The 25,231-nt window shown below is 66.3% G+C and overlaps 2 protein-coding genes and 1 non-coding gene across 7 annotated transcripts; 1 reads left to right on the top strand and 2 right to left on the bottom strand.

Moving 5' to 3' along the window:
* Positions 1 to 71: 71 nt before the first annotated feature.
* On the bottom strand, positions 72 to 4,748 carry DUS3L (dihydrouridine synthase 3 like). 4 transcript variants are annotated; one of them, XM_070273542.1, is made up of 13 exons: positions 4,378 to 4,748; positions 3,372 to 3,705; positions 2,685 to 3,173; positions 2,266 to 2,307; positions 2,015 to 2,167; positions 1,732 to 1,848; positions 1,536 to 1,601; positions 1,350 to 1,460; positions 1,082 to 1,178; positions 924 to 999; positions 521 to 709; positions 312 to 440; positions 72 to 199 (listed from the first exon to the last, which is right to left on the bottom strand). In XM_070273542.1, exons 1-13 carry the CDS (start codon positions 4,473 to 4,475, stop codon positions 127 to 129), a joined length of 1,974 nt encoding a protein of 657 aa, XP_070129643.1. In that variant the 5' UTR covers positions 4,476 to 4,748; the 3' UTR covers positions 72 to 126. The 4 variants fall into 4 exon arrangements, with proteins under 4 accessions (XP_070129643.1, XP_070129642.1, XP_070129641.1 ...); XM_070273541.1 differs by lacking the exon at positions 4,378 to 4,748 and adding an exon at positions 3,820 to 4,302; XM_070273540.1 differs by having other exon boundaries at positions 1,082 to 1,460; positions 4,378 to 4,571.
* Positions 2,619 to 2,763, bottom strand: MIR8991 (microRNA mir-8991). Its single transcript, NR_127997.1, has one exon. It is a non-coding gene; the product is annotated as a microRNA mir-8991 (primary transcript).
* A 7,680-nt stretch (positions 4,749 to 12,428) lies between the features above and the next one.
* Positions 12,429 to 24,149, top strand: NRTN (neurturin). Of its 2 annotated transcripts, none has more exons than XM_023644544.2 (3): positions 12,429 to 12,828; positions 20,702 to 21,002; positions 23,569 to 24,149. In XM_023644544.2, exons 2-3 carry the CDS (start codon positions 20,834 to 20,836, stop codon positions 23,991 to 23,993), a joined length of 594 nt encoding a protein of 197 aa, XP_023500312.1. In that variant the 5' UTR covers positions 12,429 to 12,828; positions 20,702 to 20,833; the 3' UTR covers positions 23,994 to 24,149. The 2 variants fall into 2 exon arrangements, with proteins under 2 accessions (XP_023500312.1, XP_070128652.1); XM_070272551.1 differs by having other exon boundaries at positions 20,705 to 21,002.
* The last annotated feature ends 1,082 nt before the right edge of the window (positions 24,150 to 25,231 follow it).

Below are 25,231 nucleotides of genomic sequence, written 5' to 3' on the forward strand. Positions count from 1 at the left end.
GAAAGGGAGCTGTGGGACAGGGACGCCGGCGTGGAGGGAAACCTCCTGAGACGGTCACAGAAAGGCCTGGCTTACAAAGAATAAAATTTATTGTCTCGGGGCCAGGGGTCCCCGCCCGCCCCGTGGCTACTTGTACGCGTTGGCCTTGTGCTTTGGCAGGAAGACGAAGTCGCGCGGCACGGGTCCCAGCAGCATCTCGCTGTCGGAGGGCGAGGGGCGCACAGTCAGCCCGGCCCCCACTGGGCGCCACCCCCCCCCCCCCCCCCCCCCCGGGCTCAGCGCCCCCCGCGCAGCCACGTGGTTCCCGGCACCTGATGCGGATCCAGTCGGCCGCCCGCTGGCTGGCCAGAAGCGTCTCCAGGTAGTCGCGGCCCAGGAAGTAGGGCGGCCGCTCGTTGAGGCGCTGTGGCAGCCGCTCCAGCAGGCCCACGGGCACGTACCTGCGGCCGGCGGCGGGGACACGGTTGGTCTGGGGGGCCCCACGACGCTGGCGTCCCCACGCGGCCTGGCGGGCGCTCACCTGCACAGGAAGGAGAGCCACTCGAGGAGGAAGCGGCGCGTGCGCTCCACGCCCTGCGTGTCCGAGCCCCAGTGCTCCAGGCCGTAGTGTGTGAAGTCCCGCAGAATGTCCAGGCGCTCGGACGCCGAGATGTCCCAGTGTCGCTGCTCCTTGATCTCCGTGAACAGCCAGGGCTTGAGCAGGGCGCCGCTGCGGGGCGGGGGACACGCTCGATGGCACCAAAGCCCCGCGCGCTCACCCTTGAAAGCCCCAGAAACTTCCAGTTCTGCTAGCCACAGCCGCCAGGCGTCCCTGGGCCCCGTCAGGCACCCACAGAGCAGAGCAAGGACCCCGTGGGGTCGGGGACCCCAGCTGCCGCGACAGGGCTCAGGCCAGGCCCGGGGGCTCCGGCGGGTCCACTCACCGGGCGATCATGACGCCCGCGACGCCCGTCTGCATGGCACGGTTGGCATCCTCATAGGACAGGATGTCCCCGTTCCCTGCGGGACAGAGGCGGGGGCCTCAGGGGGCTGCGTGCATCCAGGCGGGCAGGAGGGGGCGAGCGGAGGGCAGGGGACCCACCGAACAGGGGCATGGGGCTGGCGGCCGCGACGCACTGCTCGATGTAGCGCCAGTCGGCCAGCTTGGTATAGCGCTGCTCGCGGGAGCGGCCGTGGAGCTGGGGGCCGGGAGCGGAGGTCAGAGAGGGCGGGAGACGGGCTGAGAGACAGAGAGACGGACAGACGGAGAGACGGGCGGGCGGACACAGGGACGGAGGGGGAGCGGGAGGAGAGACGCCGTGAGAAGGGGCCATCGGTGCGTCCCCGCCACCTGCCGCCCCGAGACCCACCGTGACCAGGGCCGCCCCCCAGGTGCGCAGCTCGGGCAGCAGCCGGTGGGCCAGGGGCGTGCGCTCCTGGACGCCCGTGCGCAGCTTCACCGTCAGCGGCACGTCCAGCACCTGCGGGGACGGGCGGTCAGCGGCTGGGGACGAGGCGGGGACGAGGAGGGGACAAGGCGGGGACGAGGCCCGTACCTGGCTCATGCCGCGCACGATCTGCTGGAACTTGCCAGAGCGCTGCATGAGCGCGCAGCCCCCGCCCTGCAGAGACGGGCACTGAAGTGAGCGAGGCCGGGCCCCGGGCCGGCCAGATGGGGAAACCGAGGCACGGAGGCCCCCGCGCCCCCCCAGGCTGCGCCCGCTCTGGGCTCCGGGGCCCGAGGCGCTGTACCTTCTTGTACACCAGGTCGATGGGGCAGCCGACGTTGATGTCCACGAAGTCCACGTCCACGGTGCGGTTCAGCAGCTCGGCGCACTTGGTCATGGTGTCCGGGAAGGCGCCCTCCAGCTGGGGCGGGGGGCAGGGCGTGAAGGCCCGTCCGGACTGCCCCCACCGGCCTCGGCGCACCCCCCGCCAAGGCCGTCAGCCCTGGAGGCGCGTGGCTGAGCCGAGAAGGGCCTGGGAGCCGGGAGGCCCTCCTCTCTGTCACCCCCCTGCCCCGGGCGGCGCCCACCTGGACGCCGAAGATGTCCTCGCACTGGTGGCGTCTGAGCAGGGCCCACTCGGACGTCTGGCCCTGCAGCAGGTTGGTGCACACGGCCATCTCCCCGCAGGTCACGTCGGCCCCGAAGCGCTTACAGACCCGCCGGAAGGGCAGGTTCCCGCACTGTGGGTGGTGGGACATGTGAGGGCGGGGCCACACTGGGCACCGTCGGGGGGACCCAGCCAGGCCTCCACCCGCTGGCCCACCCCACGCGGGCCTACCGTGGTGAGGGGAGCCAGGTAGAGTTTGCCACTGATGTCCAGCTGGAGGAAAAGGAAATGCACAGTGAAGCTCCACTCCACCCTCTGCCCTGGCTTTCGAGGCCTCTTGGGCCCCCCTCCCCCTACAGTCTAGAATATTCTTTGTCCTGCCTCAACCAGCCTGGCTCCCTTTCACCTCTGGGTCTCTGCACATCTCAACCAGTCCTTCTATGAGAAATGTTCTTTTCCCCATGTTTTCTTCCATCAGAGAGCTTCTACTCATCCATCAAAACCCCAATCACAATGCCCCCTCTTCCAGGAAGCCTTTCTCACTGCCTCGGTCTGCCCCAGGCCTGACGCTCCGGGGCTGGGCATGTGTGTCCAGCTCTCTCTGCCCCCCGCACTGCTAGCGTCCTCAGCAAGGAACCTGTGACACGTACCCGCCTCTTCTCACAGGGCCGCAGCCTGACGATGTCCTCGTCTGTCAGGGCCCCGCAGGTCTGCACGGGGCCACTGGCAGGAGCCACCGTGCCCAGCTCCTGGGGGTCCTGCGCCGGGGCACCCTCGGCCTCTGTGGCCTCGGGGACAGCAGAGGGGGGACCCGGCAGCTGGCCCCTGCTCAGCTGGCGCAGGGCCTGCTCGGCGCGCTCAAAGCGGACCTGGCGCTTGCGCAGCTGCTGCTGCAGGGCCTTGTCGAGGCCGTTGCGGACGGGCGGGGCCTGGACGCCCTGCTCCTGCCGCACCAGGTTCCGGCCCCCGGGCCCCAGGTGGGCCCCGGCGAAGCGGCAGGTCACGCCCGCGGGGCACCTGCCGAAGGTCTCGAAGAGCACGCAGCGCGGGCCCAGGTCGGCCGGCTTGGCAGCCAGGTAGCGGCCCACGTCGTGCAGGAAGCGGCAGCGGGCCCCAAACGCACACTGAGTGGCCGGTTCCTGCGGGGAAACAGAGGCAGGGACGGAGGACGAGGAGAGGCCGGGCGGCCGGGGTCGGAACCCCCATTCCGCCCCTGCCGGCTGTGTCCTCGGGCAGGTCTGTAACCTCGCCGAGCCTCAGTTTCTCCATCTGGAAGGTGGGAACCACAGTGACACTGATTTGGGGCGCAGGCTGAAGGTGGCGACGGTGACGCTCACCTGGACCAGGGAGGGGCAGAGCCGGTCCTTGTCGTAGTGCGTGGGCTTCACGTGGGGCCGGCCCTTGTTCTGGCCCCGGGCCCTCTTCTGAGCCTGCGGCTGCTCCCCCGGCTCGGCTGCCTCCTCCGTGCGCCCGTCCTCCGTGCGCCCGTCCTCCGTCTGCCCATCCTCCGTCCGCCCATCCCCTGTCTGCCCGTCCTCCAGCCGGATCCGCTTGGCCTCAGGCTCACCCAGGTCATTGCCACCAGGGTCTCCTGCCTCAGTTTCCCGGCTGGGCTTCTCCTGCCCTTTGGCCTCCAGGAATTCGTGGAACCGCTCCTTGGTGGTGAGGTATCTGCCCGCGGAGAGGCGGGGGAAAGGAGGGCTGGTCAGAGGGGGGGGTCCCTCCTCTGGGCTCAGATTCAACGAACGCTGGGGAAGGGGACTCAGAACACTTGCCGCTGCTTACATGCTTCTGCTGATGGGGAGCTCACTACTTAGAACCGGCCAGCCACCAGCCTGGGAACACTGCAAGGCCACACACAGGCAGGAGCTATTTTGTCCCTGTGTCCCCATTTCTCAGAGCGTTGAGCCAAACTACATGTACCAGGCACGAACCTCCCTGGCCACGTTAGGCTAAAGAAAACTACACGTCCCAACGTGCCTTGCAATGGAGGCCACAGCCGCCACATCTCCCAGTATGCCCCGCAGGACTCCCTTCAGACGTGCACATGCGCAAGTCTCGCCACACGCCAAGACTACAGTCCCCAGCATGCACTGCGGCCCTCGCCTCAAACCCCGCCCACCCCAGCGTGCACTGGGGCGACCTGCGCGCCTGTGACAGCTCTCAACGTGCGCGATCCCCGGTACTGCCGCTGAGCCTGCGGGCGGAGGAACAGCCCGGACCGAAGAGCATGCGAGCTTCCCGCTCTGAGCCGCTACCCCATCTCCCGGCATGCCCTGCTTGGGCCGCGCTACGGGTGCCGGGAAGGCCTCGTGAGGTTCTCTCCCTACCCCGGCGACTCACTGCGGCTTAATGGGCGCCACTCCCCGTTCCAGCGCGCCGGCTCCTGAGTCGCCTCCGCCACCACTCTCTGCAGGGGCCTCCGTCGCTCCCTCCGCCATCAGCCCCCCTCACGCCCGCTTTGAGTTGTGGCGGGAAGGCCTTCCGGGTCGCGCGCGTGTCTTCCCCGGCCCTGCTGGGGAACTGCGCATGCCCGGGTCGCTTCGAGTGACGCCATTGTGCGCGCGTCGACGTAGCAGGGGGCGGGGCCTGCGAGGGGGCGGGGCTTCGGCTCGGGTCGCCTTCTGGGCCCTTTGGGGGAACCGGAAGTCGTTCGACGGTCTTGGGGGAGGTTCGCAAGCCGGCCGCCCGCGGGCCGCAGTTGTGTTTTCCTGCTGGAGTTTTAAAAACATTTAATTCTACTACTTTTATAGAATTTGATAGAATGAATGCGGGGCTCTCATTCAGCCGGTAATTTGTTGAGCGCCTGGGTGCTGGATGCTCTCGTAGATGCGGGGGTGACAGCAATGCACAAAGCAGACCCCCAAACCCTGCTCCTGGGAGAGGGGGGCCCTGGGGCTCCGGGGCAGCCCGCCTCCATCCCGACCCGCTGGGCACCCCGTCCTTCAGCTTCTCTGTGCCTCAGTTTCCCCATCAGGAGGAGGGGGCTGATCATCATCCCCCGTTCGAAGATAAGGCTTCAATAAATGACCCATCCGTGCGCATCGCGACGGTCGTTACTATTACGTTACGAGTGTTATTTGCCCCGAATCCCGGGAGCACGTGCTGGGGACACGCAGCCCCCGCCCGCCCCGCGGAGGGACCCGAGGCAGGGGCCGTGCTGCTCGCCTTACAGATGGGGAAACTGAGGCCCGAGGACGGGAGGGATGCGCCTGAGCCTGCCAGGCTCTTCCGAGACCCGGGAGCCAGTGGACGGGGCGGGCAGGGCGGCCGGTCCTCCGTCTCCGGCCTCGGCTGCCCCCTGGGGGCCAATCTGGGAATAAGGCGGTGGACTCGGCAGAGCTGGCGGAAACCTCTGGAATCTTCTGGAACCTTCCTCGCAGCCCCCATCACCCGCCTCCGGGGCTGCCCGTCCCGTTGTCCTCTGCGGCGCTCTCCCCTCCATCCTCCCACAGACCACTCTGGGGAGACGACTGGACAGCTGGGGAAACTGAGGCCCAGAGAGGGCGACCTCAGGCATGTGGCGTCGCCTCTCAGGGCCTCAGCCTCCAAGGCTCTGCCCTGCCTGCTCTGTGGAAGGCAATGCCGGAGGGCTTCCTGTAGGAGGGGGGCTGTGGACTGGCCATTGGGAACCATGGTATGAATAGGATTAATTCCTTCTTCTTATTTAGTATATTAATGATCACAGTATAATATTAACCGTTTATCAGTAGCTGCACAATGATTGAGCGCTTGCCGTATACCAGGCCCCGTTCCGAGCCGTTTTCACATATTCACTCAATTATTCCTCTTGTGCAGAGGGAGCAGGGGCTCACCTCAGCTCCACCTGAATTCCCAGCTGCCCCCCGAGTCCTGAGCCAGACCCTCCAGTCTCTCCCCAGTCCGCCCCGTCTCTCCCCGTCACCTCGTCTTACAGGCCTCAGTCTTCCCTCCTGCCCCCAACACCCCAGCCTCCCACAGCTGTGTGCAAAACACAGGCCTGACCGTGGGCCTCCCCTGCTCCCAATCCTTCCATGGCTCCCTAGTGCCCCAGCCCTGCTGCCTTCCCCAGCTTCATCCCTCGTCACCCCCTCACTCCCTGAACTGCACCCCCAAGTTCAGTCCAAAACTCCCATGAGCCGGTCTTGCCTCCCAGCCTTTGCCTATGCTGTTCCCTCTCCCAGGAAGTCTGTGCCCTGCTCCCAGTCACCTCACTTCTCAGCTTGTCTGGAAGCCTCTCTGATTGCCCGCTGCTCGGGGCGGGGCCAGTGCCGCCTCCAGGGTCCCCCATCGCGGCCCCGGTCATCCTGGACCTGCTGGCCACGCGCCTGTATGCCCTCTGTCTGGACTGTGTGCCCAGAGAGGCCGGGAGTGGGGTCTGCCCCGGTCATTCTGTGTCCCCAGCGCCTGGCACGCGGCCTGGCGCATGGCAGACGCTCAGTGAACACTTGCTGAGGGAATGCATCATGGCCGGGGAAACTGAGGCACGCAGGGGGCAGGACCTGCTCTGGGAGGGGGTCCCACCTTTGCTGAGGCTGTGGCAGGGGTGAGGACTTCCCAGTGTCACCCTACAGAGTGTGGGGACACTGAGGAAGATGTCCCCCCTCCACCCCAGAACTAGGCCTGAGTCGTCCTCCATATGCCCCACCTTGACGGATCTGAGGACACAGGAGGGAGGCAGGGACCCGGGGCCCCTGAGCAGGCGGGGAGACTGAGGCAGCAGGTGGGGGTGGGCGGGGCCTGGGAAGAGCTTCTGGGGCTCTGCTCGGTGACCGGCTCTCTGCCTCTGGCTCTCTTTTATTCTTTTTGTTTTTTGAGGAAGGTTAGCCCTGAGCTAACATCTGCCGCCAATCCTCCTCTTTTTGCTGAGGAAGACTGGCCCTGAGCTAACATCCGTGCCCATCTTCCTCTACTTTATATGTGGGATGCCTGCCACAGCATGGCATGCCAAGCGGTGCCACGTCCGCACCCGGATCCGAACCAGCGAACCCCAGGCCGCCAAAGCAGAACATGCGAACTTAACCACTGTGCCACTGGGCCGGCCTGGCTCTCTTTTATTCTGGTTTCTGCCTTAATTTCTTTCTTTCTTTCTTTCTTTCTTTCTTTTTTTTTTTTTTTTTTGCTGAGGAAGATTGTCGCTGAGCTGACATCTGTGCCCATCTTCCTCTATTTTCTGTGGGACGCTGCCTCAGCGTGGCTTGACGAGCAGTGCTGGGTCTGTGCCCAGGATCCGAACTGGCGAACTCTGGGCCAATGAAGCAGAACGTGCCAGCCCCTTAATTTTTTTTCTTTTTTGGTCTTTTCTGTATCTCCTTCTCTCTCTGTGTCCCTTTGTCTCTCATATCTTCCTCTGCATTTCACTCTCCCTCCATGTCTTGTCTCCACATTTCTCTCTTTCTCTCTCCCTCTGTCTCTCTCTTTGCATCTGTCTCTCTGCGTCTCTCTCTGCATCTCTGTCTCTCTGTGTCTCTCTCTGCATCTCTGTCTCTCTGCATCTCTGTCTCTGCATCTCTCTCTGCATCTGTCTCTCTGCATCTCTCTCTGCATCTCTGTCTGCATCTCTGTCTCTGCATCTCTGTCTCTCTGCAGCTCTGTCTGTATCTCTGTCTCTGCATCTCTGTCTCTGCATCTCTGTCTCTCTGCAGCTCTGTCTGTATCTCTGTCTCTGCATCTCTCTCTCTGCATCTCTGTCTCTCTGCATCTCTGTCTGCATCTCTGTCTCTGCATCTCTGTCTCTCTGCATCTCTGTCTGCATCTCTGTCTCTGCATCTCTGTCTCTGCATCTCTCTCTGCATCTCTGTCTCTCTGCATCTCTGTCTCTGCATCTTTGTCTCTGCATCTTTCTCTGCACCTCTGTCTCTGCATGTCTCTCTGCATCTGTCTCTGCATCTCTGTCTCTGCATCTCTCTCTCTGCGTCTCTCTCTGCATCTCTGTCTCTCTACATCTCTCTCGGCATCTCTCTCTCTGCATCTCTGTCTCTGCATCTCTCTCTGCATCTCTGTCTCTGCATCTCTGTCTCTGCATCTTTCTCTGCACCTCTGTCTCTGCATGTCTCTCTGCATGTCTCTCTGCATCTCTCTCTGCATGTCTCTCTGCATCTCTGTCTCTCTGCATCTCTGTCTGCATCTCTGTCTCTGCATCTCTGTCTGCATCTCTGTCTCTGCATGTCTCTGCCCCCCCCCGCCCCCCTCCCTCCAGCTCCCTGCGTCCCGCCCTCTCTCCCCTCGTCGGGGCAGGTGCGCCGGCTCGGTGCCCGGTGCTGCGGCCTCCTTGATCGGGCGCGGCCGCTCCTTATCTGCGCGCAGGGTCAGGGGGTCGGGGCCAAGGACGCGGGCGGGGGCCGGGCGTGTGCGCTGCTGCGTGTGCGCATGTGGTCTGTGTCTGTGCGCCAGCGTTTTCACACTGGGGGCCTGTGCGCATGTGTGTGCGTGCGACGGGGGACACATTTGCAGCTGTGACTGCTGAGTGCGTGTGACTGTGTCTGTGTGAGTGTGTCTGTCTATGTGTGTGTGACGGTGTGCACACATGTGGCGCGTGCGTGTGCGTCTGTGCCTCTCTGAGCCCCGGGGGCCCTTGCACAACCCCCAGCCCCCCGTTCCCTCCCCCCCACCCCTCGGGCAGCCTAATGGCTTTCCCGCCTTGCCGACCTGGGGCCTCCAGGGACACGGCCCTCGACCTGTGACCTGCGGCTGCAAATGGCCCTGTGGGGACGGCCACCGGCCCTGCTTTTCCCATCCTCGCCTGGAACCCGCCAGCCCCTTCCTGCCGCCCCCAGGCCTCATGGGCCCCATCCCGGAGCCCTTGCGGTGACCCCGCCAGGAGTGCGCGTCCAGCTGTGTCCCCATCGGGCCCGAGGCCTCACTCCGCTCTCAGCATCGCCCAGCTCGGGGTGACAGTGACTTTGTCAAATCAAGAGCCCCGAAGCCTCATTTTGGGGGGCCTTGTGGCTGGGCATCACAGCCTTGAGCTGTCCCCAGGACCCCGGGGGAGAGCGATGCCACCCCCACCTCAGCCTGGGCACAGAGCGAACGCCGTTTCACATACAGGGAAACTGAGGCCCAGCAATCTCAGTCACCGGCACGTTGAAGGGTGGGGCAGGGCTCAGTGGGGGTGGCTGACGCTCTGGCCGGGGGTGGCCAGAGGGACAGAGGACACAGACGGCGCCAGGACGCTCCCACCACACAGGGCTGATCCCTGGGGGTCCCGAGGCACAGCCCTGGGTCCACGGGGCCTGGACCAGCTCCTGGCACTAAGATGGAAACTTCTCCAGCAGCCAAGTCCGCATCTTGGCCAGCGGCCGCCTGGGCCTCTACTCGCGAACAGAACACCCCCCTTGGGAGCACTGACTACCCGGGGGGTGGGGGGGGCAGCCCCGGGGGACAGGGATGGAGGAGCGGCCGGGGCAGTGGCTGAACGTCCTACAGTCCTTGCGCCCCCAGGTTTGAGCCTCTTCGTTCCTGTGTGACCTTGGAGCAGAGTCTTGACCTCTCTGATCCTCAGGTTTCACAACGGCCAAGTGGGCCCAGAGCTGGCTGGGGAGGGGGAGGCATCACCCAGAGCCACCTGGGGGACATCGGAGGAGGCTGTGACTGAGCGGAACGAATTCCCAGGCAAACACCACAGAGGGCGGGCCGGTGGCGGGGTCTGGCTTCTGGCCGCCCCTGGCCTGTCACACCCCTGCCTCGGCTTTGACCCAGGAGCCAGCAGGCTCGAATCAGCCTCAGGGGCCCCGTGCCCGTGGGTGCCCCCTGCTCCTCGCCGAGCCTCAGTTTCCCCACCTCTGTGCCCTGGGGAGACCTCAGGCCCTGCTTTCAGCTTGGGAGGTTGGCGGCTCGGTGCCACCCGCCCCCGCCCTGCGACAGCCCCAGACTGGAACCAGGAAGGTTTAAAAATAAAGCATTGTAAATACCCGTGTTTCCTGCAAATAGAAGCGGCCCCGGTCCCCTCGGCCTCGCGGGCAGCCGGGCCCAGACGGGAGGTGGGGACCCGAGGGGGGGGGCGCCCGCGTGCGCCCCAGTTCCCGCGGCGCTGTGAGTCAGCCGGTGTGACGGGGTGTCTGTCTGTCACCGCCTGTCCCGGGGGGGGTGACCAAGTGTGTGGGTTGGTGCCAGAGGGTGACCCAGGGTGCTGTGAGGTGACACATCGATGATGTGGGAAGGTCACACTTGCATCCGGTGTGATCACGGGGGCCTGGCCCTGAGTGTGACAGGGTCTCCTCCCTGGTGGGAGTGTGTGTGTGCTCCGGGATGTGACAGGCTCTCTGTCTGTAGGGGAAGGTGGGCGTGGGTCCTGGGGTCCGGCCCCCCTGTGGCCCCATCCCCGAGGCCCTGCCCCCTCCCCCCCAGCCCAGCGGAAGAACCGGGGTCTTTCAAGTCGCTGTTGCCAGGACGACTGTTTTACGAGCGTCCACATGGTGGGCACATGTGTGTGTCCCGCGTCCCATGTGTCTGCGCGCCCCGCCCCCACGGCCCCCGTCGGCGTTCAGGGTGAGCCGGAGGCGGCCCAGGGGCAGCTGGTGACAGCTTAATGAGGGCTGGCTGGGGTGGGGTGGCCTCCCGGCTGGGCTGCGGGTGTGCAGGGCGCGGGGGCTGTGCTCCCAGACGGGTCCAGCGTGTGTGCACGCGTATGTGCACGCGCGACCGTGTCTCCGCAATTTCTGTGCGCGTGTGGCTGTTGGCGGGGGTCCCCTGTGTTCGGGGGTTTTTGCGTGGAAAGTGTGTGTGACCGCTGTGTGTGTGTTAACAGCGCCAGGCAGCGTGGGAGTGTGTAAGGATCCACCGAGTGTGCATGCACGTGCCCCCTGGACCTTCTCTGAGGACCAGTGCACTGAGACGCGTGTGCACATCGTGTGTGTGTGTCCCTCCAGTGAACTGTGTGTGCGTACGGATGTCTGGGTGTCTGGGCATGCTGATGGGTGTGACCCCCCCCCCGGGACAAAGGTTTGAGGGTCTGCATGTGAATGGCCAGTGGTGCCACGCCCATGTCTCCCCCCGAGGGTGCGCATGTCACTGGGACTGAGCACTTGGCGACAATAGTGACGGACACTTGGACATTGCTCACCACGGGCCCGGCACGGTTGCTCATTGAATCCTTACTACAACCCTGAGGATCTACAGATGATAATCCGTGGTACAGATGGGGAAACTGAGGCACGGAGCGGCGAAGGACCCGAGCCGCCCACGCACACACCTTGCGCTGTCCACCCTGGACCGGGACCCGGTACGGCCCCTTCTCGGACACCGGCTCGCTCTGGTGGCCCCCCACGCACCCCCAAACTCACAATCCGGAGCCCACCCCGGCCTCACGCCCGAGAAAAACCCCGGGCTGCTGGGATCAGAGGAACGCAGGCGGCTGGGCCAGAGGGAGGAGGCCCCGCGAAATCAGGCGGCGGGAGCGAGAAAGCGGAGCGCCGGGCGCCCAGAACGCGGGCGGCGGCCGGGACCGCGCGGGGCGGGACCTGCGCACGGGGGGCGGGGCTCTATGGGGGCGTGGCCACGGCGGCTCCAGCCCCGCCCACCCCCCTCCATCCCCTCTCCCCCGCCCCGTCCCTCGGGGCCGCCAGGGGGCGCTCTGGGCACGCGCGGCCGTCGGGTAGGGGCCGGAGGGGGGGGCGGGCGGCGCGGGGTCTGGGGCCCAGCAGAGTGCGGAGGGGAACCGGGGGTGGGACGGGGACCCCCGCAGGGCTCTGAGGCCAGCCTGGGGGGCACTGCCCCTGGAGGAGGGCGCTGCGGACGGCGGGTCTCGCCGTCAGTCTTAGGGTACCCACTTGCTGTCTTAGGGAAGATCTTCGGGTCTCGGCTCTCTGGAGTGGCTTTCTTGGGGGGGGGGAGCCTCTTTAGCTTTCTGGAAACAGGACCTGGGGGGCCCTCACAATCCTCAGCGGGGTGCGTGGGAGGCTGGGCCATCGGGGGGCAGTGCTGGCTCTTAATTCCCAGAAGGGGAATCTTGGGGGGTGGGCGTCTTGGAGACTCACGTTTATGGAAGGGGCGCCGTCGGGGTTCCTGGAGTGGGGTGGGAAACAGCTCATGGGGGGACCCTGCGCTGGTGGGTCCCTTGAGGGGCTTCCTTGGTGAGGGGACTTCTTGGGGGACCGGGCAGGACCTGGGGGGGGTGTGACATAAGGCCAGATCCTCATGGGAGTGGGGGGCGCTGGCGTCGGGGGCGCCGTGGTTCTTGTCTCAGTGGGGGGCCCTCGGGGACGGGGTGTCTTGGGGCCCCGGCTTTTCCAAAGGGGCCCCGAGTCCCGGGGAGGTGGCCGTCTGGGGCGCGCGGCGGCCCCGGCAGCCCTGCCACCTGCGCTCCTCGGCCCCCCTCGGGCGGGGGCGGGGCGCGGCGGGGGCGGCTCCCGTCCCGGGAAACCCGAGCCACCGCCCCTGGCCCCGCCCCCGGGCCCGCCCCCCGGCCCGCCGGCCGAGCCGTCCGCGGCGGGAGCGGCGGGAGAGCGCGCCGTGGAGCCGCTCCGAGCGCCCGGGCCCCCAGCGCCGCCGCCCCGGAGCCCCGCGCCCGCGCCCAGGCCGCCCGCGCCGTCCGTGCGCCCCCGCGCCCCGCGCCCTCCGAGCCGCCGGCCGTCCAGGGCACCCGGGAGCCCCCGCCGGGCCGGGATGGCCGCAGCCCGCGGCTGAGCGAGCCCGGGGGGGCCCCATGGGCCGGCCCGCGCCGCGCCCCCCCCGCGGCCGCCCCCTCCGGCCCGCGCCCCCCCGGGCGCCGCGGGCCCAGGCGGCCCGGATGGCGGTGGCGGCGGCCGGGGCAGGGGCTGGGGCCGGCGCGGGCGGCAGGCGCGGCCGCCACTGACGGGCAGTCGGGCGCCCCAGCAGGTAAGCGAGGACGGGCGCGGGGAGGACCGGCCCCGGGGACGCGGGCTTGGGGGGGCTCCCGGGGACTCCGGGTGGACCAGCAGCTTCCCTCCCGGAGCCTGAACTGGCGTGTGTAGGATGGTGGGGTCAAGGGGGCGACAGGTCCGCGCGTAGCGGGGCGACGGGGGCGGGGTGGGGGATCCGAAGCGCCTCTGCAAGGATCCGACGATGGGGGGGGTCCCTGTCCGACGGGGCGGGCGCGCCTGTGCCCCCCTGGACCCCGGTGTGTGCGTCCTCGGAGGGCTGGAAGCGCGGGGAGGGGGGGCAACCGGGATCCCCTCTGCAGCCTCCAGGAGGGCGAGACCCAGACACCCCTCTGCCTCGTGGTCCCCAAGGGGCCGTGGGGGGCTTCCGGGTCCCGCAGCCCAGCGCGGGGGGCTGCCGTCGCGGCCCAGCTGCGCGCAGAAGTAAACATCTGTCAGTGGCGCGTTCCAGCCGCGCTCGCTGCGCGCCGCCGCCGCCGGGGACACGGTGTCCTCCGGTGAGGGCCCGGCTCGCTCGGCGCCCGGAGCCGCCTGTTCACCACAAGAGGGCGCGAAACCCTTTTTTGGGGGCGGGAAGCGGGGGCGGGGGGGGGGGGGGGCGTCCCTTAAGGGCAAAGTCCAGATTTGCAAGGTTCTGCGGCCGCCTTCTTTTGATTTTTGGAAAAGGCATCTCTTGGGCTGGAGGGTCTCGCGATTCTGCCCGGCGGCGCGGTTTGGGGGTGAGGGGGCTGCAGACGCAGGGCAGACGGGGGTGGCACTGGAGAGAGAAGTGGCCTCTCCCAGGGGCTGATGTCACCGCTGTCCCCTCCCAGGAGCATCAGCGTATACGTGGGGCCACCGGGCCAGCTCAGCCGGCCCGTGGTCACCTGCCAGGCTGGGTCCCCAGCCCGGATCTGGGAGCAAGGCCAGGGGCCTGGGAGGGGGTGCAGAGGCGGGACCCCGGACTTTCGTCCCTCCTGCCCGCCCACCCTGCCCCATCCCTGGCCACCGTCCCTCCTCTGCTCCATGACACTCTTTGTCTGTCTGCAAGCGCCCGGGGCTGAGGAAGCCCCACTGGGGCGTGACTGGTCTGGTCGGATGTCAGCCCGGGGGAGGCTCCCAGCTCTGCCAGCTTCCCCGCCCCCCCTCCATTCCCGGCCTTGGGGACCTTCGGGCCACCTCCCAGGACTCCTGGGCTCGGGGTCCCCAAGCTGTCCTAGGCGTACAGCCCCCTCCGAGCGAGCTGCAGAGAGCTGGCTGTGCGGGTGCAGAGCACAAAGCCAACGTCCCCTGCTGCTGGCACAGTGTCTCGCAACCCCCATCAGCCCTCGTCCCTCAGTTTTCAGGGATCGAGGGGACGATATGGCTCCCAAGAGGCTGGGGCGTGAGAGGGAACCCCACAGTTTGCAGCCGGGCGCAAGGACGCAGTCAAGAAATGGGCCACAAGTGTTTGCGGGACAGCAATGATGTGGCCCACTGTTTGGTGTCAGGGCTCCTGGGCCCTGTCCTTCAAGGAAGGCAGACTTAGATCCAGGGTGGAGCCCAGAGTGGGGCGTGGAGGCTGTGCCTCAGGGTAGGAGCGTCAGGAGAGACTTTCCCCAAGGAGGGGCATGGGAGCTGGGGCTGTGAAGGATGTGTAGGAGTTTTCAAAGTGGAAAAAGAACAAGCGCATTCCAGGTGGTGGGAACTGCACATGCGAAGATCTTGAGGCTGGAAAGAGCAGGGGTGGTTTTGGAACATCCAGGGTGCCCGGGCAAGTGTGTGAGGGAGAGGCTGTTCAGAAAGGTTGGCAAGGGTGCTCAGGAGTTTCCAGAAGGCTCTCTTCCCATCCGGGTGAAATCAGGCTTCGGGCCAGTTCTGGAAGAAATTAGACCCGGGGGGGCCCCTGCTTGCAGCAGGTGGATCTTGCTTCCTAGTTGGGGAAACTGAGGCCCATTCATGCCTGAACAGCTCAGAGTGTTGGGACCCGAGGCAGGATTTGAACTCGGGGAGACGGCAGAGGTGACTTGGGTGCCCCGGTTCCCAGTGTTAGGGGTCTGTGCCTCGGTTTCCCTCTGTGTCAGCGGGCTGGCTTTGAGTGGCGTCCTCCTGGCCGTTCCTGGGGGACCTATGTGCCACCCGCCGGCCCTGCGCCAGCTGCTCCACGTGCCAGGCCTCATTAGGCTGATCCTGTCATCACAGCCCGCGAGCCCCTCCTGCCCACCGCGACGCCTGCTGGCGGCCCAGGCCGGTCTGCTGGGGTCACGGTGGGAATTTTAGGGACAGCCGCAGAGGGCGGGTCATTCTGAGTTCCCTGCCTTGCCGGGCACACAGTAGGCTCTCAATCACTGTTGAGCGAATGTCTCAGGGCTTTCTGCCACGGGGGCCCTTTATTTCGTCCTGCTCTGCTGTGTGGCTTTGAGGAAACCTGTTATGGTCGGGGGTTCCCAGGTATCCGCGAGGGATTTGTTCCTGGAGCCCCGCGAATCCGGAACTCGCGGGTGCTGGAGGCCCTTCTAGAAATGGTGACGTATTTGCATACAACCTGCACACATCCACGTAGACTTTGAATCATCTCTAGATGACTGCTGATACCGAAGATAATGGAAACGCTGTGTAAACAGTTGTTAGTCGGTATTGTCTGGGGAATAAGCACAAGAAAAAGTCTGTCCCTGTTCGGCACAGACGCACCCGTCACAGGCTTTTCCATCCGCGGTTGGCTGAATCCGCGGATGCAGAATCCGCGAATATGGAGGGCCCACCAGACTTCTCTGGACCTGAGCCCTACTTTTCTCCCAAACAGCAGAGCCTGTCACTCCCTCCCCGCTTCTTCCCTCCCCCTCAGCACTGCCCTTGTTACCCAGGTCCCAGGGGTTGTGGAGGCATCAAGAGAACAAATTGGGAGTCAGACCCAGCCTCAAACCCCAGCTCGGCCACTTATTTTTTGGGTGACCTTGAGCAAGTCACTGTACCTGTCCAAGCCTCAGTTTCCCCATGTGGAAAACGGGGCTGATAATACTAACAACATCTTTTCCAGGGACTGTGGGGAGAATTAAACGTGGTAAGCACTTAGCACAGTGCGTGGCACTAAATAAGTGGAACAGCCAGTGTTGCCTGGTGTTAATGTTGTCACAACAATGTTGTTAGAAAGGCCATATGGTACAGTGGTTAAGAATGTGGAGGAGAGGGCATTGGGGCTGGGGTGTTGAGGGATGAATAGGAGTTTGCCTGATCACCAGTGTTCAAATCCCAGCTTGGCCACTTAAGTTCTGTTTGACCCTGAGCAAGTCACTTCACATCTCTGGACCTCAGTTTTCCCATCTACGAAATGGGGATAAAATAGCCCATGCGTTGCTATGAGTTACTGTGCGTAAAGAGCTTCCGATGGCCCCAGTAGCGTTGCTCACTGTTGTCAGGATCCTCCGAGTCGTGGGGAGCCAGCGATGGTTCTAGCAGTTGGGCAGCATGCAGCCTCCGGTTGGGGGCCCCCACATCTGGCCAGGCCTGGAAGGGTCGGCAGGGGGTGTCTGTGACTGCCGCCCCCATGAGGCCGCCCCAGGGGCTGGCCCCGGCCGCCGCAGACGTGGCATCAGAACCAGCTGTGCTGGCCAGATGTTCCTCGTTTACCCCCAGATGTGTGTCGCGGCGCACGGCTGCCCCGGCCTCCGAGTCCCTGCCCTGGGGTGGGGCCGGGCCCTGGGGCCCCCGAAGGAGGGGCACATTTTTGCAGCTGCGGAATTTGCTTCTCATTTCAAGGAACCACTGAGTCTGGCCTTGAGAGAGGCCTCAAGTCCTGCCCCGCCTGGGGCCTCAGTTTCCCCATCTGCAGGACCCTGGGGACTGCCCCCCACAGGGGCCGTCTAGGGGAACGGAGAGGAGCAGGCTTCCCTAAGAACAGGCCCCCCTGCCAGTCCCCGGCTCGCTGAGCCTGGAAGCACGATGACAGCCCCACACGCCTCACCTCTGGGTCCACCCGACGTCCCCACACTGCTGGGTGGCCTCCTTAGGGCGCTTTTGGAAGATGGGGACACCGACTTAGGGGAGGACTGGCGACGGTCCGGGAGGGACACGGAGAGGAGGGAGAAGGAGGCGCCGCCCAGGCAGAAGCTTGGAGAGGGTGCTGCAGCCGGCTCAGGCCTCTGGGAGCAGAATTATCGAAGCCTGCCCTTGACACAACTGGGGCCAGCCTGTCCCTCCAGAACGCGCCAGTCCAGCAAAGACAGACGTGGGCACAGAAACCGTGCCGGCAGGGCTGAGCAAGAAGGGGGGCCCCACGGCAGCTGGGGGGCTGAGATGGGGAGCAAGGAAGGCTTCCTGGAGAAGGGGCTGTAGGCGCTGGGGTTTTGAAGGATGAATAGGAGTTTGCCTAATGGGGAAAGGCCCTGATGGCAGGCCTCACCCAGACTAGAGAGATGAGCGCATGGAGGCAGGGCTGCCCTCTCGTCCTTCCTGTCCCGGGGAACGAGCGTGAGGCCAGGAGCTCAGCAGTTCAGAGGCCGGGGAATAGGTGCGCCTGATGAGTGTCCCCGGGAGGCTCTGTGGAAAGGCGGAGCTCAGAGGTGTTGCCTGGGCACCAGGATAATGAGCAGTGTTTCCTGGCCCCACCAAAGAAGCTGCTAGAACATCCACACGCCTTCGCCCTGGCCGTCTGATCCTTGGAGGAGACCAGCTGTGTGACTTTGGGCGACTCATCGCCCCACTCTGGGCCTCAGTTTCCCCTCCTCCCCGCCCCAGCCCTGGGGATTCGTGGCTTCTAGCTAGAAGCGTGGGGCGGTTCCCCTGCAAATTCTGCGTCTCGCAGCCGCCGTGTCTGTGCCACACGCTGTTCCCCGGGAATCTCTGCGGCTGAGGGCCCCACGGCACTGGCGTGTTCCGTGTGTGCCCCGTGTGTGCAAGCGTGTGGTGGGGACACGCACGCGGCAGGCCAAGCTCCCCCCCGGGACACTGGGACACCCCTGTGCACACAGTCCACGTGCTCCCGGGAGGGCTCAGAGGCTGCATGTGCGCACGGGCATGTGTGTGTGTGTCGGTACCCACTCACTGTCGGTGTGCGAGACAGCGTGTCTGTGAGAGTGTGAAAATGCTGGAGTGTGGGAGGCCTGAGTGGGTGTGAGTGTGCGAGCATGGGAGTGTGCAAGCTCCCAGGTGCGTGTGAGAGGGAGGCCGGCCCGTCACGTGTGAGTGGGGAAACACCACCATGTGAGTGTGTGCAAGGGCGAAAACACACTAGTGTGTGGTCGTGGTCACATCATGTGTGCAAATGTCGAGTGTGAAAATGCCCAATGTGAGTGTCTGTGTGAAAACACGCCAGTGTGCGAGTGTGACACTGTCCCAGTAAGTGTGATAAGTGTGTGAGAAATCCCTGTGTGTGCTTGCGAGTGTGAAAATAGGAGTGTGCACGTGTCATCACGTCTGCATTGTGTGACAGCCCTGAGTGTGTAAATGGGACAGTGTGAGTGTGCATGTGGGAGAGGGAGGGTGTCAGAGCATGTGAGCGAGAATGCGTGCAAATCTGTGCGTGGGCTCGTGTCCGAGTGTGTGCGTGCGAGTCGCCGTGGGTGAGAGCGAGGGCACACGAGCGTGCTGTGCGAGCCCCCGGTCTAGGGGCCTCCGTGACACCAGCGCACGCCCGTGCACACCCGCCCCCTCCCGCCAGGCCCGCGGGGACAAACCAGGCGGGTGAGGCACAGAGGCCCATTGTTGGCGCCTTATCAGCCGCCGCCAGCCCTCCAGCCGCCGCTTCCCGCCCCCTCGGAGCCCCGGGGGGTCTGCCGCCCCAAGGCCACCAGGGGCCCCGGCCAGGCCACCCCGGGTCGGGTCCCAGCCCCCTGTGGAGCCCTCAGCAGACACCGAGGCCCAGGGCTTTGCGCCGTGCCGGAGCTCTGTGCCAGCCGGCCGGGGAAACTGAGGCACCCTGCTCTAAGCCTTGGGTGTGAGGGCAGGAGGGTGCTGGGGGCCCAGAGGCTGAAATGATTTTCTATGCGTTAAGTTTGTAGAACGGGATCGGCATAAACTCAGTGCTTCTTGAGAATAAAGGGGGCGGGTTTCTGCACCTGACAGAATGAAATATTGTCCCCGCGGCCCCCCAGGCCCCGAACGACCCCCCCTCCCTGCCCTCCCTCCCCTCCCTCCTCCCTCTCTCCCCCTGGCTCCCTCTGTTCCAGCCACACAGGCCTCCTCGCTGTTCCTCCAACGCGAAGCCCGGTCCTGCCCCAGGGCCTTTGCACGTCCCCGTGTGGGGAACACCATTCTCCACCACCCCCAGCATAAAACTGGCCCTCCGAGCACGAGGGGCAGCGGCAAGCCGTTGGGGTGACGCCCCAGCCCGGGCTCCCAAGCCCAGCCCAGCCCTGAGGTGTGTGTCTGTCAAAGAAGCCGGGTTGGAACCCCACGTCCTTTTCTAGCTGAGCAGCTTGGACACGTCCCTCCCTAGCTGTTTTGTGCCTCAGTTTCCCCAGTTGGAAAGTGGACATCAGAGTGCCTGTCTGTGGGTTCAGCCCCGGGCCTGGTACACAGCAGGCACTTCATAATTGTCCCCTGTGACTTACTGTCCCGTGGGCTCAGGTCCTGCGGGCGCCTCCACCCGGCGGGGACGGGCAGGGACTGGCGCTTAGGGCCACGACTGAGGGTCCGCCCAAGACTGGGCGCACGCAAATGAATGCAAATGAATGCAAATGGATGCAAATCACGGCTCCTCCCGGCCGCGAGCAGCGTGCACGGCCCGGGGTGGGCGCTTGGGGCACCCGGCCCCCTGCACCCCCGGCACCCCCGGGCCCTCTGCACCCCCAGCAACCCGGAGCCCCCCCCGCCCCCAGGGCCCCCCGGGCGCCCCCCCCCCCCCGCACCCTAGCACCCCGGCTCCCCAGGCCCCCCGACGCCCCAGGCCCCCCCCCTGGCTCCCCAGCCCCCTGGGCACCCCCAGTCCCCCGGGCACCCCCGGCCCCCCGGGCCTCCCCAGCCCTCCCCGGTGCAGCCGGGCCTCCCTTCGGGCCCCGTGCAAATGTTTACACCGGGCCGGCCGCCAGGCCCCGCGCGCGGGGGAATGTAAACGCGGGCTGGGGCCGCCCGGCGGGGCAGGGAGCTGCTCCCACGAGGGGGAGGGGGAGGTTATTGCACACCTACTGTGTGCACGGAGCACCACTCTGCCAGGCAGTCGCAGCCCCGAGTCGTCGGTGTCCCAGTGAGGGACGATGCTCAGGGCTTTGTGCGGGCCTGGCGAGGGGTGGAGGCGGGCGAGCCAGGGAGGGCTTCCTGGTGGAGGCGCCCTCCAAGCAGAGACTGAACGGGGAATGGGAGAGGGGAGGGAGAGGAGGAGAGAGTGTTCTGGAAGGATGGGCTTGTGCCAAGGCTGGAGGGGGGGATCGAGCGCAGCTTTGATCCATCCTGCGCCCCATCTGGGAATCTGTCTGTCTGTCTGGAGGGGAAACCCCGGCTCAGGGAGGAGCCGGAAGTCAGTCCATCCACAAGCAGAGAACAAAGTCTCCAGCCCGGTTCCTGCCTCCAGACGACTCTCAGCAGCCTCTCCTGCCACCTTGTCCCACAGTGCCCCCTGCTGGGACGCCCTCAACTCCCTCCACTCTTCCCCCAGGATCACCCGGCTGCAGCCACCCCAGCCTCTTGGCTGCATTGGCCAAGCTTGGTCGGGCCTCAGGACCTTTGCACTGGCTGTTCCCCCGTGCCTGAGATGCCCTTCTCTTCTGCCTGGCCCACTCCTACCTTTGTTCGAGTCTGGGCTCCCCTGCAACCTCAGGAGAGCACTCTGGGACCCCCAGAGCGGGGTGGTTTCCCGGTTCCCCCTGGCACGGCGCCCACCCCCTCCTTGACAGCGTTTTTAACAACCTTGTTCCGTGGTTCCTCGATGAATCATTTCTACGTTATTATTGATCATTAAGCAGGAGCGGTTCAAAATCGGGGGGCCCGTGCGCCCCCCCACCCCGTGCCTGGCCCGGCGCCCCATGCCCGTTGCTTGCCTGACGCACAGACGGAGGCCGTGTGGCTGACCACCGCGCGCCCGCAGGCCGAGGATGCAGCGCTGGAAGGCGGCGGCCTTGGCCTCGATGCTCTGCAGCTCCGTGCTCTCCGTCTGGCTGTGTCGCGACGGCCTGCTGCTCAGCCGCCACCTGGGCCCCGCGCTCACCCCGCTGCGCCGGCCGCCGCGCACCCTGGACGCCCGCATCGCGCGCCTGGCCCAGTGTAAGCGCTCCCCCTTCTCTGGGGCGGGACACCCCCAGCTTCGGGGCCACCGTCATGGCGGCCTTGCGCTCCCTGGAGCGGGGACCCAGAGGCGTCTTTAGATGCGGGGCAGGGAGGGTGCAAATCCCCTCACAGCCTGGCAGGGGTGGCGGGGTGGCGGGGGGAGGGGGGGAGACACGGGATGGCTGCTGGGGACCTGGGGTCTCTCGGCTCAGCTGTCACGAGGAATTAGGCTCTGGCCCTGAGGGACCAGGGGGGCCAGATGGGGATTAGACCTGGGCGTCCGGCCCAGGAGGCCTCGCAGCGCAGCGGGGGGTGGGGGGAAAAGGGAGGCCGGACCTGGTGACCTGGGCCCCTGGGACAGGGACCGAGAGGGAGAGCCCTAGAAATGGGGAAAGGTGCAGAGATAGTGAGGCGCAGAGACCAACGGGGACAAGGGAGGGACAGACGGACGCGGGAAAAGGCAGGGAGGCGAGAAAGTGGAAATGCCCACCCGAGGGGGCGTGGCCGCCCGAGCCCAACTCCCCACTCGCCCCTGGTGCCCGCCCTCTGCTGCTTCCCGGAGGCCAGGGCAGTGCGCGCCCCCCCCACCTCATGCGTGTGCGCGCGCACGTACCCACCGCTGGGGTCTAGGTGCGGGCGGGGCACGTGCATGGCGCCCGCGGGTGGGGGCCCCGTGCACGCTGTGTGCACGCCTGCGTGCACGCCCGCGCCCTTCCTGTCGGCCCACACAATCCTTCTTTCTTGTCTTCACAATGGACAAGGGTGGCCTCCGGCGCGGGCTCCGCTTCCGGCAAAGCCCTTCCCAGGACAGTGGGTCCCAGAGACCCGGGTGGGGCTCCCCCAAAGCGAGCGCTCCAGGACCTGGGGGGCTGACAAAGCCCCAGGGGTGGAATGTCAAGCGCCGGGGCCCACGGGCAGGTGCCTGCCTGCCCTGCATCCTGTGCCCGGGGCCCAGCCCTTCTGGAAAAGGGAGTGGCTGCTGATCCCCAAAAGTCACCGTGTTCTGGGCCCCGGGTGACGGTGGAATTTCAGGCTGGGGGGCGGGGGGCGGCGGGCGGGTCTCATCTGTGTGTTCCAGACCCTGAGCGAAGGAGGCAGACACAGATAGACCGAAGGACCGTTCGCTGTTGATCTGAAATTCAGATTTGACCAGCCATCTGTATTTTATCCGCCAACCCACCCCCTAGAAACGCACCTTTCGGGTGGGCACCAGAAGGAAGCCAGGCTCCAACCTGACCCCCCCGCCCAGAGCAGACGCTGCCGGCCACCCTAGTCCTGCCCCTGGGCGTCGAGGAGTCGCCACATGCTGTTCAGTCGCCCCTCTCCCCACCCTTTCCGGTTTCCCAGCCTCAGCCAAAGGGGGGGGGGGGGCTCGGCAAGCCTCAAGAGCAGACAGGGAAACTGAGGCACGGAGCGGGATCATCACTGGCCTGAAGTCGTGCAGGGCTGAGAGGGGCAGAGGGGCGGGGCTCAGAACCGGGGTTTGTCTGCTTTCTGAGACACCCCCCCCCCGTGGGAATAGACACCCCCCCAGGGCGACAGACGGCCCCTCCCCCCGGGGCCTCCCAGCAAGCAGAGTCTTTTGACAGCCAGGTGCGCCAGCCTTGGGGGCAGGGGGGCGCTGAACTCAGGATTTCCTCTCGGCCACAAGTGACTGCCACCTGCTGGGGGGCCGGGAGACCCCCGCCCGCGGTTCGCTGTCAGCGCTGCCTGCCGTCCCCGCCCCTGCTCGTCTCTCCTGGGGCGGCGGAGATCTGGGGCCGGGCCAGCCGCTTGGGAAATAAATTTAGGCTGCGGGGGCCTGGGAATCTGGGACTCGGGGCATCCCCGGCTACCGTGGGAGAAGAGGCCTGGACGCGGGCCACACTCGACCTTCTGGGGCCCTCTTTGCCCACCTGTAACATGGAGGTGGCCCTCACAACAGCAGCTGCCACCCCCTGCGGGGGTCGGGGGCAGGGTGGGCGTGGTCCCCCAACACAGGCCTCAGTGCCTGCTGCTCCTGTGTGTGTCTTGAGAAGCCCCAGCACTCCCATTGGGTTTTGTGGCTGGGGAAACTGAGTCCCGCTTGCCGGTGGAGCAGCAGGGACCGAGTTGGGGGCGGGGGGGGGGGATGTGAACAGCCCAGCGGCTCAGAGAAGATGTGGGGGCTTTGGGTGGGGACCCCAGAGAGTGAGCTAGAGACCTGGGACAGCTTAGCTAAAGGGGGACGGGTTGGGGTGTGGGAAGCAGCCCCCCCGACACTGTTCAGAGAGGGCGTGCCAGTGCCCTAGGGCAGCCCAGCCTAGGAATGGGGGCGCAGAGGGTTGGGGGAGGTGCTCAGAGGGAGGGAGACACCCGGGTCAGCTCAGGCCAAGGTGGGGCAGGCTGGAAAGTGGTCCAGGGCACCCACAAAGGGTAAGCCAGTTTCTGAGCAGCCCAACCCGGGGGCAGGGTCCAGAGAGGGGGTGCTGGTAGCCCTGGGGGCCCAGCGCGGGGTCTGGACGTGCACGAGAGGGTGGGGCCTGGGCGGGAAGCTGGGAGCGAGCGGAGCACTGACCCCCCCCTTCTCTCCCTCCCCTCGCAGACCGTGCCCTGCTGCAGGGCGCCCCGGACGCCGTGGAGCTGCGCGAGCTGACGCCCTGGGCCGGGCGGCCCCCAGGTCCGCGCCGTCGGGCGGGGCCCCGGCGGCGGCGCGCGCGTGCGCGGTCGGGCACGCGGCCGTGCGGGCTGCGCGAACTCGAGGTGCGCGTGAGCGAGCTGGGCCTGGGCTACGCGTCGGACGAGACGGTGCTGTTCCGCTACTGCGCAGGCGCGTGCGAGGCGGCCGCGCGCGTCTACGACCTGGGCCTGCGGCGCCTGCGCCAGCGGCGGCGCGTGCGGCGGGAGCGGGTGCGCGCGCAGCCCTGCTGCCGCCCGACGGCCTACGAGGACGAGGTGTCCTTCCTGGACGTGCACAGCCGCTACCACACGGTGCGCGAGCTGTCGGCGCGCGAGTGCGCCTGCGTGTGACCCTACCTCACCCGGCCCGGCCCGCCGGCGGCCACGCCCCCCCGCCCCGACGGCGCGCCCGGCCGGCTCGCGACAGACTGCCCATGCGCAGGAGATGCCCTCGGGGCCTCGGGACTCTCGCGATAACCGTGCCGAGATAAAGTGGTGGAAAATCGAGCCCGCGTGGTGATTCCGCGCTCCCGGCCGCGGGAGGTTGAGGGTAGGGTGGTGCCTGCCTGTTGGGGGTTGGGGGCGCCATCTCCACCGGGAAAAGGGGCACAGGTGCGGGGACCACCTGTAGGATGGCGGGAGCATCCCATTTACTTTGGGGGTAAGGGAGAGTAGGTGCAGAGGGTCTCGTTTCCGGGGGACAGCACGGAAAGTGGGGTGAATGGGGGCAGTGTCGGCAGGGACCGTCCCTCCCACCTGCCCTGTGTCCCTTCCCGGCGTGTCCCATGCCCACCTTCCTGCAAGGTGTGCTCCTGCGGAGGGAAGGTGGAGTGAGTCGCTCTGCCGATGAAGAGACTGAGGTCCAAGTGGACCCAGGCCTCGCCCACCAGAGGGGCCCCTCAAGCCGGGTCAGCACCCCCTAGAGTGAACTCGGAGCCACTATCTCGTTTCACGAGCTAAAAATATACGCGAGCGGCCCATCTCCCTGTAGGGACGGGTGTGGGGCGGGCGCCAGCCCCGTCTAGCCGGATCCCAGGGCACAGCTGGGTCCCCAGGGACCTGGGTCCTGGACCATAAAAGCCCTGACCGGGGCTCCGGGGGAATTTACGACGAGCCCCGTGGAGGATGGAAAAAGCGCGGGCGCGCTGCTTGGACTCCGCGGTGTCACCTTGACGCTTGGCAGGCCCCTCGGCACCGGGGGAGGGTTCCCAGGGCGCGGGGAGGGGTCGGCGGGTCCCACGGTCTGGGAGGGGCCGGGAAGGGGGGCGCTGCGCCCCCGGGGGGGACCCCTCCCCTCCTGCCACCCGGCCTGGGCTCCTTCCCGCCTTTGCTGTGCCCCCCACGTCTGAGCTTCTAAAGGCCACGTCCCTCCCAGACCCCATCCCCACCTCCCCCGGAGCTGGGGCGCCCCCATCAGAAGCTGTCCCGGGGTGGGCGGGGACCACCCGCCCCCGCCTGCAGCTGGACACACTAGAGGCAGCTAACGGGCGGGACTTCCAGGGCCCCAGCCCGTGGCTGGTCTGCATGGAAGGTGGCTTCAGAGCACAGGCTGCCTGGGGTCCCTGCCCGCGCCCCCGGAGTCCCCTGAC

The sequence above is a fragment of the Equus caballus genome, chromosome 7, assembly GCF_041296265.1.
Source record: "Equus caballus isolate H_3958 breed thoroughbred chromosome 7, TB-T2T, whole genome shotgun sequence".
Taxonomy (NCBI): Eukaryota; Metazoa; Chordata; class Mammalia; order Perissodactyla; family Equidae; genus Equus; species Equus caballus.